The sequence below is a fragment of the Bombyx mori genome, chromosome 4 (genome assembly GCF_030269925.1).
Source record: "Bombyx mori chromosome 4, ASM3026992v2".
Taxonomy (NCBI): Eukaryota; Metazoa; Arthropoda; class Insecta; order Lepidoptera; family Bombycidae; genus Bombyx; species Bombyx mori.
Genome location: NC_085110.1, coordinates 11,840,013 through 11,854,486, shown reverse-complemented (window position 1 = coordinate 11,854,486; position 14,474 = coordinate 11,840,013). Strand labels below are relative to the sequence as shown.

Genomic DNA, 14,474 nt, shown 5'->3' with positions numbered 1-14,474 from the left:
TACTGAATACCGAGTGTTTTAAACATTAAGAAAAACATTGCGAGGAAGCTTGTAAGACTGTCCTATTTCCAATGCATCATATAGTTGAAACTATAGATGTATAAAATATAACAATTATAGGTACCTAGGTAATGAAAATAAAAAAAACTGATTGTAGTTACATACTACTAGTAACATATTATTATATTGGATCACTTTAATACAATTTTATTGTAAAATATAAATAATATTCTTTTATAGTTTGAAATTAATGATTAACTCTTCACACTCATTGTTCATTTATGTGATTGAACGAGAACTGAACGCATCACTATTACTTTAAATATAGCAACATTATTTCACAAAGTGACATTAGCTACTGTCAGCTGGCTTCGTCTAATTAAAAATCCGACTATAAAATAAGACATGACTTAAAGGTCTTAGTTACCAGGTCATAAAATCTCTTAAAAAAAATATAGAAATAACAGGACTTTTTTTGGCGGGAACGCGAGGAGTGAAGTTGTGTGATTTGTTTTATTTTGTCTATTTAGTGTTTCTTCGGGTTTAGGTGTGTAATAATGGTGGTTTATTAACTGTTTAATATCTGTGAAAGTGCACAAATGTGGGAAAATGAAACAAAGCCGCTGGACGTAACTTCTCGGGATCCTCAAAAAAGTCCACTGAAAAAATCTTAGTAAATGACCACCACTTTACTGAGATTATATTGCATCCCATATCATCTCAATTCATTTCATTTAATTTCATCCCAGTTGATTAGTGTCTCAAATTAATCATCTTCATTTCATTTTACTCCATAATATCATTTTTCATGCAAATATGAATATAAATTAAAATAAGACATGACTTAAAGGTCTCAGTTACCAGGTCATAAAATCTCTTAAGAAAAATAATAGAAATAACATTATGACCTAAAAGTCTCTGTCAAAGGCTGTATGGGTTAGGTCCCCTTGCCTTTCCTAATAAGGAAAAATTGTACCAAAAAAAAAAAGTCTGTCACCAGGTCATAAAAATTATTAAAAATAAAAAATAGAATAATATTGAGCGTCGGAATATTTTTTTTGGATTATCATAATTAAACTTAATTATTAAGTGTAATATCTATTACATTACAATCAACAATGTAAAATTGTGTAGTATATTGTAATGGCAATCAAATTTGGACAACTGTTTAAAAAAAATTAAAATGTTACGGAATTTAAAACCAGAAGTAGTCTGGATTGAAGGAAGATGTTATAGAGCTAATGATTCACCAGCTGAATTTAATTCAATGCAAGAACATGATCTGTATGAAAATGGTAAAAATATTTTAAATTGAAATAAGATTACGCTAAATTAAAAATTAAAGAAAAAATTATGGATACTAAATACCGAGTGAGAGCGGATAGCGATAACGACAACTATTTTTTAATAGCAATCAAGACAAGACAGAAGAGGAATATAAGTACTAATCACAATAAAAAACAATACTTTCCACTTTAGCTTACACATTCTTTTAGAATTCATCAAGAAAGTGTATTTTGATATAAAAACTTAATTTTATGAATGGAAGAACTAATAAGAACATTATACTATAGAATTAAGGGACTGAAGTTAAAATAGAGGGAGAAAATAAGAAAGAACATAGCAATTTACTTAGAAACACTACATTTACTTGCTTAAACAGTACAGGAAATTTGGCTACAAATTAAGATTACATTACTTAAATTATTTTGTAGTCCATGGTGTGTCAGAAGTATTTTAGAATTCATTCATGCAATTTTTTATTTTCAATTGTGAGGATCTACTTCACAGCAGAGCAAGTTAATAACATAAAAATATCTCCCCTCTGAGCCTGACTAATCAAAGAAATGATAAATCAATTAATGGGTGTTTGTCTGTAAACTGGGCAAGAATTAGAAGTGAATTTTAAGAATTAGCATATAACAGTAATCACCTATATAATAACTTAATCTATTTTGTACACACTTCATTAACTATTCTTATATTGATTTATTAAATTGATATTCTCTTAATAGTTCTTAAAAAGCAGTCCCATGATGTGTTCTCAAAACATTATTGTCACCTCAAATTTAATTAACTAAGACATAACTATTCGAGTCTATGAAATTGTTTTTCTATTCAAATATAAATTGTATTTTTCATTTAGTTTGCATTTCTCTGATGTAGGCCCCTGTATAGATGTTTCAGAAAATGTTCAATATTTTTTTAAAGTTCTGGAAATGTTTGGTTCACCTGTCATATATTAATAAATATATTGATATTTATTCCTCAGGTACAATTTAATAAATATTTAAGCAAAAAAATTTGCCTAAGCAGCTTTCTTAAAATTACTTGCGTAGTTTACAGAGGAATATCCCAATACATAATAGTTATTATATATATTAGATGATGTATTAAGTAATTAGATGATACAAGACAATGCAGTGTTCAATGGCTTTTACTATGTAACAAACCCAGTTATAGTCAAAATAAAAATCAAAGAACTAACAGGTGCTTGAAATGTTTGTATAGTCCATATAAAAATTAAACTGTTGAAAGAAAAACAAAAATAACTGTCGAAAAGTTATAACAGTAACTATACTTAAAAAATGCAGTGAAAACCTTGAAGATTTGAAACCATCTGTACCTAAATTTAGAGATATTTACAAAAAATTTGAAACAAAATTAGATCAATCTCAAAGAACAATAAACACCATGTTAAAGAAACTAGAATGTTAAGAAATTAACAATATTTACTGCGAACTCAAATAAAAAAATGTAGTGGTTTACTACAATATGTAGTACTGAGATTATGTCTGTAGGAAAATTAATATGTGATCAGAAAAGTATCTTTATAACTGCTTATATAATTTCGAGATTATATCACATATATATAGATGCTTATATAATTTCGAGATGATATTTCGACATGATATCATCACCTAGTCAGCACTTGGTGCTAACTCAATACCAAAGCCAATAGACAGCAAAGTATCAAGTTTATAATATCAAAGTTATAATGATTCAGATATAATAGAGTTGTAACCATTTTAATTTCATTCTAGAGGGTACATTATATTAGAATAAAGTTCTCAATATCCACCATAATCCCACATCAAATCTCGCTTTGCAGGAAAGGAGCCTATTTTATCTGTCTCAGTTACAAACTTCCTACCCTTATGGCTTGATCATCATCCCAGGATGCTTGATGTAATGACTTCACACAATATACTTTTAGTGTACAAGTTGCTCCTCTTCAAGTTCATGTAGTTAAAGAATATTTAATTAAATTCGTTAAATTAAAAAAGTAAAAATTCCCATATTTTATTTCAGAAATAACATTTGAAGACCCAGATGATGAAGAGGATGACTTCAAAGTTGTAATGCTGGATAATTCTAGATATTGTACAAGTTTTCATGTTTCTAAGTAAGTTTTGTTTTTAAATAATAAAAGCCAATTTTTTAGTGCAATTTCACTGGAATAGTGGTCATAACTTCATAATAGAGGATCGTAGTATCACCTTAGAGTATAGAACACCTATGGCACATACTACATGTGATAGTTGTATTTTCCCTGCCTTTAGGCTCTTGAGGATTTCTTTTGTCTTTCTCCTATCATGGATTCTTCAATTGGAAACATTGCTTATATGTCTTTCTTAACAGTGCTATGAGATAGGATCCTATAGATATCTTAGTCAGCACAATTGCTGTATCTGGGAATTTAGATTTTTTTTTAATGTTTTCCAAAATCTGATGTACAATTACTGGCGTGTCTTTCGAGCTCTGGAGTCATTTTATTAATATGGATGGACCAACAAAAGCGTGTACACTGCTGTTGAACGATACGAACAATGAGTATTATTATTATTTTTAGGCATTACCTCGGCTCCATAATAGGGAAGAAAGGTGCTATTATAAGCGGAATTAAAAGAGACACAAAAACGGACATAAAAATTCCAAAACACGATCAGACTGGGGACGTTGTCATTTTAGGACCAGCTGAGTCTGTAAGTATTACACAATATGTATCAATAAAGAATCATCATCGGGAATGATTATAAAATCATGTAATTTGTAATGAAGTGAATTCACAACACAGCGCAAGAACAATTGGATGCTATTTATATAAATATTAATTACAATAACGTAAAAAATTGCTGATATAAATAAATTTTCGATTTAAATCATAATAAATCAATGTTAAGAAAAGCGGGTAGCTTTGTAAAGAAAATATTTTAATATTAATTTCAGAATGTGAAGGCTGCTAGGCGCAGAATAAACATGATTATAATGTCTTCTAGGATGAAACAAACATCTACGCATTTTTTATCAATACCAATGAATAATGCAGATATTGTAAAGGAGTTTGAAAAATTCAAGGTGTGAATGAGATTTTGCATTTTTGTGTACTTACCTAGTTATTTTGGACATTCTTATTGCCTATGCCTGCAGTGGCCATTGTCGGTGGACCATTTCAGTTCTTATTTATTTGTAAGTTTATGAATGCATTGTATGAGTCACTAGAAAGACCTGAAGGACAAAAACACATTTATAGGATAGCCAAAGCAAGAGAGAAGGATGGAAGAGATTTTAACCACATTAAGTGCGTGAAAGATAGTGCTGGAAGAGTGTTAACAAATGATGAGGAAATAAGAGATAGATGGAAGAGGTATTTTGAAAGGTTGATGAATGAAGAGAATGACTGGAGTGGTGAACTGCAAAATGTTCCGATAAATACTGGTGTAGTAAGGGAAATAAGTATGCAAGAAGTACGAAAGGCTGTACAAGATATGAAGAATGGAAAATCTACTGGACCAGATGGTATTCCAATAGAAGTGTGGAAGTTTCTGAAAGCGGATGGATGCACGTGGCTGACTTTATTCTTCAATAAATTGTTTCAAGAAGAGGCCATGCCTGACGAGTGGTGCAAAAGTTCACTCGTGCCTGTATTTAAGAGCAAAGGTGACATACAGGTATGCGACAATTATAGAGGAATAAAGCTCATGTCACATAGTATGAAAGCTTGGGAGAAAGTGATAGCGAGAAGAATGAGAGATGAGAGTGAGGTATCACAGAACCAATTCGGGTTCATGCCGGGACGCAGTACAACGGACGCCATTTTTTCCCTTCGCCAATTGTGCGAAAAATATCGCCGTGCAAGTAAAAATGTGCACATGGTGTTTGTTGATTTAGAAAAAGCGTATGGTAGGGTTCTCCGTGAGGTTTTGTGGTGGAGCATGAAAGTGAAAGGAGTGCCAGGGAAATACCAACGGCTTGTTCGAGCTATGTAGGGTAGAGCTAGTACCTACATACGTACGCTCCGCAGCTGGCGATAGCGACGAGTTCAGTGTGGCGGTAGGCTTACACCAGGGATCAGCTTTAAGCCCTTACCTGTCCATCCTAATAATGGATGCCCTAACATCGGACATACAGGAAAAGGCGCCTTGGTGTATGCTGTTCGCCGACGACATTGTTCTCGTTGGAGAGGAAGGGCCCGAGATACAGAGGAGATTGGCAAAATGGAAAGAAAGGTTGGAAAACGTGGGTTTGAAGATCAGTCGAACAAAAACCGAGCACATGTTTTGTGATTTTGGTGGTTCTTCAGACTTCACGCCAATCGCCTTAGATGGTGTATCCCTGCCAGTCTGCTCCGACTTCAAGTACCTCGGCTCTATACTCCAGAACGACGACAACATAGATCGGGACGTCACAAATCGAATAAACGCTGGTTGGATGAAATGGCGACAGGCCTCTGCAACAGCATGCGATCGTAGAATACCCCTTCAGTTCAAGGGAAAAAATTACAAAACGATCATTAGACCTTTCGTACTGTATGGATCTGAGTGTTGGGCGACGAAAGTTAAGCATGAAAGAGGAGTGCATGCGGCAGAGATGCGAATGTTCAGATGGATGTGTGGAGTGACAAGAATGGATAAGATAAAGAATGAGTATATCAGAGGAAGTGTGAAAGTGGCTCCGGTAAACAACAAATTAAGGAGCGGACGGTTAGCGTGGTATGGACATGTGATGCGTAGAGAGAAGATGCATGTGACTAGGAGATGTATGGAAATGGTAGTGCAAGGTAGATTATTATATTACTTATTATTATAAAATATACATTATTATATTAGAAATAGACAGGATGATGGTACATCAAATCGCCCTACCAGCAGTCTGCTGCAGTTGGCAAGTTACTTGACTGATGGGATTAGAATTTTATTAATAATGTATACATTATTAATATGATTATTGAATTTTATTAATAATTTATTAAAATTAATAAAATTAAGTAGGTATTTTGAATGAAATTATTTAATAAAATTATTTTAATTTGTAGGAAAGGGTATTACAAGAATGTCCAAATCCAACACTAGAAGAGTCCCTGTTCATCAGGTCTCATAAACTACATTTGACGTTGGGCGTTATGAGTTTGATGGACAATGATGAAAGAATACAAGTAACAAATCTTTTGACCGAAGCGAGGGATACAATTGTCATGTACGTTTAATTATATACAGGGTGTGGTATAGTGGCCGAAAACTAACGCACTGATGATGAATTTCAACCAATAAAATAAATAATAGTTTAAAAAAACTAAAAAAACACGTTTTTATAGAAAATTCAACTAAAAAATAGAATATAAATTTTAATAAATTTGAATTAAAAATAGTGTAAGAAAAAATGATTTTATTGTAAAAAAGCGTGGGTGCTTTTCAGGATATTATCAAAATAACCCTTCTACTCATACAATAAAGTCATTTAATTAAATCTATTACATATTTATTTTTCATTTTTTAGTTTAATTAAAAATATTTTTCATAATTTTTTTAAATATTGAATTGTCATCGGTCCTTAATAAGTATGCCAAATTTCGAGTTGATCCTACGTTTTGAAAGGGGTCAAAAATCATGTTCAAAGATTCCGTTACATACATGTTAACATACACACGTCTGAAGCGTATTAACAAAATAATTATGAGAGTTCGAGCTGAATCCAAAAATCTCGTTTCTTTTCGACGCCATTTGCAATGCGAATAGGGACAGCGTATTGAAGTTTTGAAAGTGAATGTTAAGAAAATAGGTCCCATTCTAGATTCAATAATGGTCTGTTGTTAATGTTAGTTGTTGTGCTTATCGAGACTGCATCTCTATTCCGTTTCTGGCTGGTGCCATTTCTGTCTCAACGGCAAGTTTCTATAGCACATATGTAATGTATGGTGTCACGTGAGTTCACCGTTCAATGCCACAAAGTGAATAAAGTGGCGAAAACAAATGAAGTCGCGTTCCGTTTTACATTAGAACAATAGTTATTCTGAACTTACTACTGGTGGTAGGACCTCTTGTGAGTCCGCACGGGTAGGTACCACCACCCTGCCTATTTCTGCCGTGAAGCAGTAATGCGTTTCGGTTTGAAGGGTGGGACAGCCGTTGTAACTGTACTGAGACCTTAGATCTTATATCTCAAGGAGGGTGGCGCGTTTACGTTGTAGATGTCTATGGGCTCCAGTAACCACTTAACACCAGGCGGGCTGTGAGTTCGTCCACCTATCTAAGCATTAAAAAAACGGAAAGTATGATCGTAAAAGATGTTTGGTTCAAAATGACTTTTTTTTTTCACGGTATCACATGAATCTATATGTGATTCGCACATTGTGTGTTGTTGTGCACGCGTCTACTAATATTATTATATAATATTTTTCTCAATGCATACACAATGTTACGCATAGATCAATATGACAACGAACAAGTCGGTCAAGATTACTTGTTCTGAATAGATAAATCTGTTTGTATAGCAATGATTATGTTTAGCTGTAAATTTTCAGTCCATTGTTACAAGGCCACGTACCGTTGAAGATCAGATTGAAGGGTCTCTCGTACATGAACGATGATCCAAAGGCGATTAATGTTTTGTATGGACGTGTACAAGAAGAAGATTGGGCGGCCGCCGGCCTAATACAGAAGCTGGGTGATGCTCTTGTAGATCATTTCTATAGAGCTGGTATGTGATGTCAACTTATTTTGGGTGAAAGGGCGTGAGATTTCGATCTCTCATATCTCAAGATGGTGAATTCACGTTGTTATCAGTTAGCTTCCTACGTGCCCATCTAGAGTGATAAAAAATAGCCTCTCAAGGCTATCAGCATAGGTAGGAAAAAAAATCGGTCCTCCCACTGGAACTTATGATTGCTTTGCGACAGAAATAAACTGAATGCTAATTAGCGACATTTAATTTGAGGTTGCTTATTTTCACTTGTGCTTGTTCAATCGATTACAGAAATCTTCATAAAAATCAATGACACATCGACACTTCTAGATTTAGGTCCATACTATGGATTCACCCGTTATAATCCCTCTTTTGTTTTGTTACTGACATTGTCTCTTATAAAAAGCTATGAAAGGAAAATGTGTCTAAAAATATTAATTTATAACTAAAGATCGTTACTGAATTATCTTGTCTTTGCCTATTCATATTTATTATATTACCTATAGATTATTAGAATAATCATTAAAAACCCCTCGCACACCAATATGAACTTTTTATGAATTTAAAATAATAATTTGTAATTTACTTGAAATTTTAGGGTTCATGAAAAAGGAATTCGGAAGAGAAAATATAAAATTGCACGTAACTTTTATAAACACAAAGTATAGAGAAACGTCGGACGTGGATGCACCTCAACAAAATCAAACCATAAATAATCGAAAAACGTTCGACGGATCCGAGATACTCGAGAAGTTCGCAGATTACGATTTCGGAGTTATGGAAGTGACAGAGATACATCTTTCGCAACGACACACGATGGGGCCAGACGGATATTATCAGCCGACCTGTATAATATCTTGTAAAATATAAATTTGAGACGACATAGATCTTTTATTTATTCCTTACTAGTATTAATATAAAGACCGACACGGTAATCTTAAAATCACGCTTAAGAAAATGTTATCATATTTATCTAATGTTTTTGGAAATTATTATTTGAATAACAATCGAAAGGCTTTGTTGTCGACGCTGTATTTTATTTTATACTAGCGACCCGCCCTCGCTTCGCTTCGGAAACTGTAATTTATTATTGATTTCTTCACTATTTAATGGATGGTATTATACATATAAACCTTCCTCTTCAATCACTCTATCGACAGACAGATATAGGAACAGAGAAAGCGACTTTGTTTTATACTATGTAGTGATGGATGACTTTTGATAAAACCTATTCTTAATGAGTAAACTTCATTTAGAAATTCGTTGATAAATAGCAATAATTGAATATCAGGAAAATCACGTACACTAGAAGCAATAAATTCCAGAGCAATGGAAAATAAAAACCCCTTCTAAGCACGACCATGATCGTAGGGATGTATTCCGTTCATTGCCGTATATATCGGTTGAAAGACGGTAGCTTAAGCGACATTTTTGTAATTTTACAGGAGTCACACTTAAAGTTTAAAATTTCGAAAAAATTTCATAACCGAAAATTTTAGCTATTTGAATTATCTTAGGCCTTACAGCCCAGGGTGGGCCTAAGCCTGCTCCAGTATGTCTCTCTAGACTGCTCTGTTCAAGGCTTTCTCCTTCCAGTTCCAGCTATTTGAATGGAGTAAACGTAACTAGAGTTCAATTAAAAACATCGAATTGTTGATAGGTACTACGAGTAATACCAAATAAAACAGACCTTTAATTAAAAAGATACATGTCGCGTGTTAAGCGAAATGTCGTTTAAACCAAATAGTCATTCAACCGGCGATACAATTATCTATCTACACGTGTTGTCATTCAACTCTAAACGATATCATAGGATCGAGTTGATAATTTTTTTTTGTGTTTGAGTGGGTCACTGAATGATTGAATATCATCCGTGAATCGTGCAAATTCTCAGAATACAAAAAATCGTCCTACCACGAAACTACTTGTATTAATGAAATTTGTAACCCACACAGCCACAATACGATCAGATCCTAAGTCAGCGCTATCATGTTGTTTCTAGTTCCAGCCATCCCTATTATATGTATAAATTACTTCGAAAAAGCGGCGCGCCACGATAATCCTCTTATCGTGGCCGCCGCTAATTACATATCCGAGCTAGGCGACGGAGCAACGTAAAGCCGCACTCGCCCTAAACGTTTCTTGTTGGGGGATCTACTCTCGGTGCTTTTAGGCTCCACGAGCACCGGTTACTATTCCTGTCGAACTCATTGATTATGACGATGAGTTAGACGTGCGAACTAGCCCAAAGGCACAACTCGCTGAGCTTCTTGCCGGATCTACTCAGTGGGTCGCGATTATCCAGTAATAAATTTTGTGGAGCACTGCTCTTGCTAGAGCTAATGTTAGCAAACTCTCAGGTTGAGCCCAGTAAGGTCTAATATCCAGTAATCATCAGCCACAGCGTAGTTGTTGGACAATAGGGAATAGACAAGGAATAAAAAGGAATATTAAAAAATTATATTCTGTAAATTTACTAAGCCTTCAGTTTTTCGCCATTCGTTTCACTGCATTTAAAATCGGTGATAAAGTAATAACGATTTCGAAGACGAACAAAACTTCAAAACACTCGGGTCACACTGTAGAATTTTATTATCTTGAATGTAGGCGGTCATTCAGGGTCTTGTGGCATTAAAAGCTTTCCGGAGCTCATAGACAATATAATATGAATCCAGTCATAGTTTCTATAGAAACCAGGAATAAGAACTAAATAAATAACGACGGCAGAACAAGCTAAAATATGAGAAAAAAATATTCTAAATGGTAGATTGATCGGGGTGGGGTGGCGCTGGCGGTGTCTCTTGACATCGCCAACGCATTTAACACTCTGCCCTGGACCGTGATAGGGGGGGCACTGGAGAGGCATGGAGTGCCCCTCTACCTCCGCCGGCTGGTTGGGTCCTATTTGGGGGCCAGGTCGGTCGTATGTACCGGGTACGGTGGGACCCTTCATCGCTTTCCGGTCGTGCGTGGTGTTCCGCAGGGGTCGGTTCTCGGCCCCCTTTTGTGGAATATCGGGTACGACTGGGTGCTGAGGGGCGCCCTCCTCCCGGGCCTCCGCGTTATTTGTTACGCGGACGACACGTTGGTCGTGGCCCGGGGGGATGATTTTAGGGAGTCTGCCCGTCTCGCCACAGCGGGAGTGGCCCTCGTCGTCGGAAGGATAAGGAGGCTGGGTCTCGACGTGGCGCTCAATAAATCCGAGGCTCTGTGGTTTCACGGGCCGCGGAGGGCGCCACCCGTTGACACCCACATCGTGGTTGGAGGCGTCCGGATAGGGGTCGGGGTGCAGTTGAAGTACCTCGGCCTCGTGTTGGACAGCCGGTGGGCCTTTCGTGCTCACTTTGCGGAGCTGGTCCCCCGATTGATGGGGACGGCCGGTTCTTTGAGCCGGCTGCTCCCGAATATTGGGGGACCGGATCAGGTTGTGCGCCGTCTCTACGCGGGGGTGGTGCGATCGATGGCCCTGTACGGTGCACCTGTGTGGGCTGAGCCGCGCAACCGGGCCACTATGGCTCGGTTCCTGCGCCGGCCGCAGCGCACCGTTGCCATCAGGGTCATCCGCGGATATCGCACCGTCTCCTTCGAGGCGGCGTGTGTTTTGGCGGGGACGCCGCCATGGGAGCTGGAGGCGGAGTCGCTCGCTGCCGACTATCGGTGGCGCAGCGAGCTTCGTGCTCGGGGCGTGGCGCGTGTCCCCGAGAGTGAGCTGCGGGCGCGGAAGGCCCATTCTCGGCGGTCCGTGCTCGAGTCGTGGTCGAGGCGATTGGCCAACCCCACGTGGGGGCTACGGACCGTCGAGGCGGTTTACCCGGTCTTTGATGACTGGGTGAATCGTGGCGAGGGACGTCTCACCTTTCGTCTGGTGCAGGTGCTGACCGGGCACGGATGCTTCGGGAAGTACCTGCGCCGGATAGGGGCTGAGCCGACGACGAGGTGTCACCATTGTGGACACGACCTGGACACGGCGGAGCATACGCTCGCTGTCTGCCCCGCTTGGGAGGTGCAGCGCCGTGTCCTGGTCGCAAAGATAGGACCTGACTTGTCGCTGCCTGGCGTCGTGGCGTCGATGCTTGGCAGCGATGAGTCATGGAAGGCTATGCTCGACTTCTGCGAGTGCACCATCTCGCAGAAGGAGGCGGCGGGGCGAGTGAGGGAAAGCTCTCCTCACTACGCAGAAACCCGCCGCCGCCGAGCAGGGGGTCGGGACCGGGGTCGTATCCGTGACCTGGCCCCCTAAGAGCTAGGGGTCCCACCCGTTTTGTGCGGGGAGGGACCCAGACGAGGGGTGGCGTGCTCTGCACGCTCACCCGCAATAGGAAGCCGGGTGATGGTAGACCGCGTTCCCCCGACCGCTCTGGGGGAAGGTGTAACGCGGCGCCATCAAAGCGGGCTCTCGGCCCGCTGAACGAGGGAACCGGTGGTCGTTTCGCTGGCGGCCACCGGTCCGGCGTCCGTGGGACGGTGGGATGGATGTAATGTGCTCTGCGTCAACCCTGTCCCGCCGTTTCAATAGCCCCGACTGGGCTCCGGCCCGGTCCGAGGTAGGGCGCCGGTTGTGAGCGGCAGGAGTTTTTAGTGAGGTTCAACTCCCACATACCCCACCTGCCGCGCGGGTGGGGATCCGGCGATTTTCTCCTGTGGAAAAAAAAAAAAAAAAAAAAAAAAAAAAAAAAAAATGGTAGATTGAAATGAAATATTCTCGTACAATACCTGTCTGCAACTCGGATGAGAATACTAGGTGACCTAGATTCGAGGGAATCGTAGGCGGAGTTGCATCCTCAGGCAGCAATGACGTCAGTTTCGATTGTATAACGTTGCTGTAGGCATCTTCATGAGACAAAAGTTTCCCATATCGATATTTTCCATGAATGAAATTAGAACTAGACCAGATGAACTACATATCATTTGTTAGTTTGTGAAACTTTTTTAGTTCACAGTAAGAAAAATTGTAGATATTTTTTGACAAAAACAAGATTTAACAACAAATTTATTTTAATCAAAATTTGCGAAGATTTATTTGTTTTCCTTAAACGTATTTAATTCCCGTAAAAAGGGTTACGCGGTATATAATAAATAGCACGGGAAAGCCTGGGTCAAAATAATAAATAATTATTCTAATATAATCTTACGAGTTTATCCCCGAGGGACTAGGCTCAGTGTTAAGAAACTTTTAATTTGTTTCCAAGTTGATTTTACGGCGACTTGCTCAGATAAAATTTTAGTGTTTTAGGATAGTCAATATTTAGTAGGTGTATCTAAAAGTTCTCATGACAAATATGTATTCTAAATAAATGGAATTTCACAAATACTTCAATTGGAAATTTATACTGAATTTCATAATAAAAAACTGATCGGTTATTCATTTCCAGATAACGAATACTAAATTGTGTTGTTGAGCGTATATATTCGAGCACGGAGGTTTCAATCACGACGGACCATCGAGGCGATCCGCCCGGTGCTCTCGAACTGAGTGAATCGCCACCGAGGACGTCTCACCTTCCGAGCAACGTAGATACTCACGGGAGAGCTCTTCTTCCCTCTCGGCGCCGTTCTGCCGCCGCTGAGCTGGGGTCGAAGGAGGGCTCAATCAGCTCCGGCCCCTATAAAGACGCAGTCTCCTGTCGACCTGAGGAGGTCGAGGCTGCGTCGCATGCTACCGTCACTCTAGCGCGCTCGCACCAGGAGGATGGGGTCACGCGTCGGTGGCTGCGGCCCGCGGTGCTGTACGCGTATCCGTCGTCGCTGTCGTCACTGGATGTACTGTGGAAGAGTAACCCGGTCGGCGGTGTATCGAGTTCCGACCCGGTAGGCTGGTTCTGGCCAAGTGGTGTATTCTGGAAAACCAGCAGCATCGCTAGGGCGGCTTGACGGGCCGCTGTACCATGGAGACCGGTATCGTTGGTTCCGTCGGTCAGGCGTCTTCGGGCGCCACGAGTTGTAATGTTGACCGCGAGAACCCCCCTACTCTGACCGAGTTCTGACCCCGGGCGGAGATCGGACGCCGGGTGAGAGAGTGCAAAGGAGAGTCGTTTGGTGGGTAGGGCCCTAAAATATCTCCAACAATTGTAGACCGTCAAGTGCAACATACCCCGAGTGCCCCCTCGGCGCGGACACCTCAGCTCGCCCACCAGACCGCAAAAAAAGACGATGAAAAATGACTCATAGATGACTACCACCATCCCATTTATTTTTACCGAATTGTAATCTTGTGTTCGGGCGTAATCATTGAATGTAAAACGTTATTTTCTATTTTTGGAAGATACAGTTAATTATTTTAAATTTTTAAAGTTAATTATTTTAACGTTTAGAATGACATTTCACCTTTATTAACCATGCTTGATTAAATATCCAAGTTGGAATTATTTTCTTTTATGTACCATATTAGTTTTTTTTTATTGCTTAGATGGGTGGACGAGCTCACAGCCCACTTGCTGTTAAGTGGTTACTGGAACCCATAAACATCTACAACGTAAATGCGCTACCCACCTTTAGATATAAGTTCAAAGGTC

The 14,474-nt window shown here is 39.1% G+C and overlaps 1 protein-coding gene across 2 annotated transcripts; it reads left to right on the top strand.

Annotated features, from left to right (window-relative positions):
* The first annotated feature begins 896 nt into the window (after positions 1–896).
* On the top strand, positions 897–8,843 carry LOC101741502 (activating signal cointegrator 1 complex subunit 1). Of its 2 annotated transcripts, XM_038021763.2 has the most exons (7): positions 897–1,295; positions 3,313–3,406; positions 3,854–3,986; positions 4,231–4,359; positions 6,317–6,477; positions 7,802–7,977; positions 8,561–8,843. In XM_038021763.2, exons 1-7 carry the CDS (start codon positions 1,184–1,186, stop codon positions 8,830–8,832), a joined length of 1,077 nt encoding a protein of 358 aa, XP_037877691.1. In that variant the 5' UTR covers positions 897–1,183; the 3' UTR covers positions 8,833–8,843. The 2 variants fall into 2 exon arrangements, with proteins under 2 accessions (XP_037877691.1, XP_037877692.1); XM_038021764.2 differs by lacking the exon at positions 4,231–4,359 and having other exon boundaries at positions 926–1,295.
* Positions 8,844–14,474: the final 5,631 nt, after the last annotated feature.

Excerpts from the sequence above, each read along its gene's own strand:
- LOC101741502 (XM_038021763.2), top strand. The coding sequence starts at position 1,184 with ATGTTACGGAATTTAAAACCAGAAGTAGTCTGGATTGAAGGAAGATGT. Across the intron at positions 3,407-3,853 it reads ACAAGTTTTCATGTTTCTAA|GCATTACCTCGGCTCCATAA; the intron begins GTAAGTTTTGTT and ends TATTATTTTTAG. Across the intron at positions 7,978-8,560 it reads AGATCATTTCTATAGAGCTG|GGTTCATGAAAAAGGAATTC; the intron begins GTATGTGATGTC and ends TTGAAATTTTAG.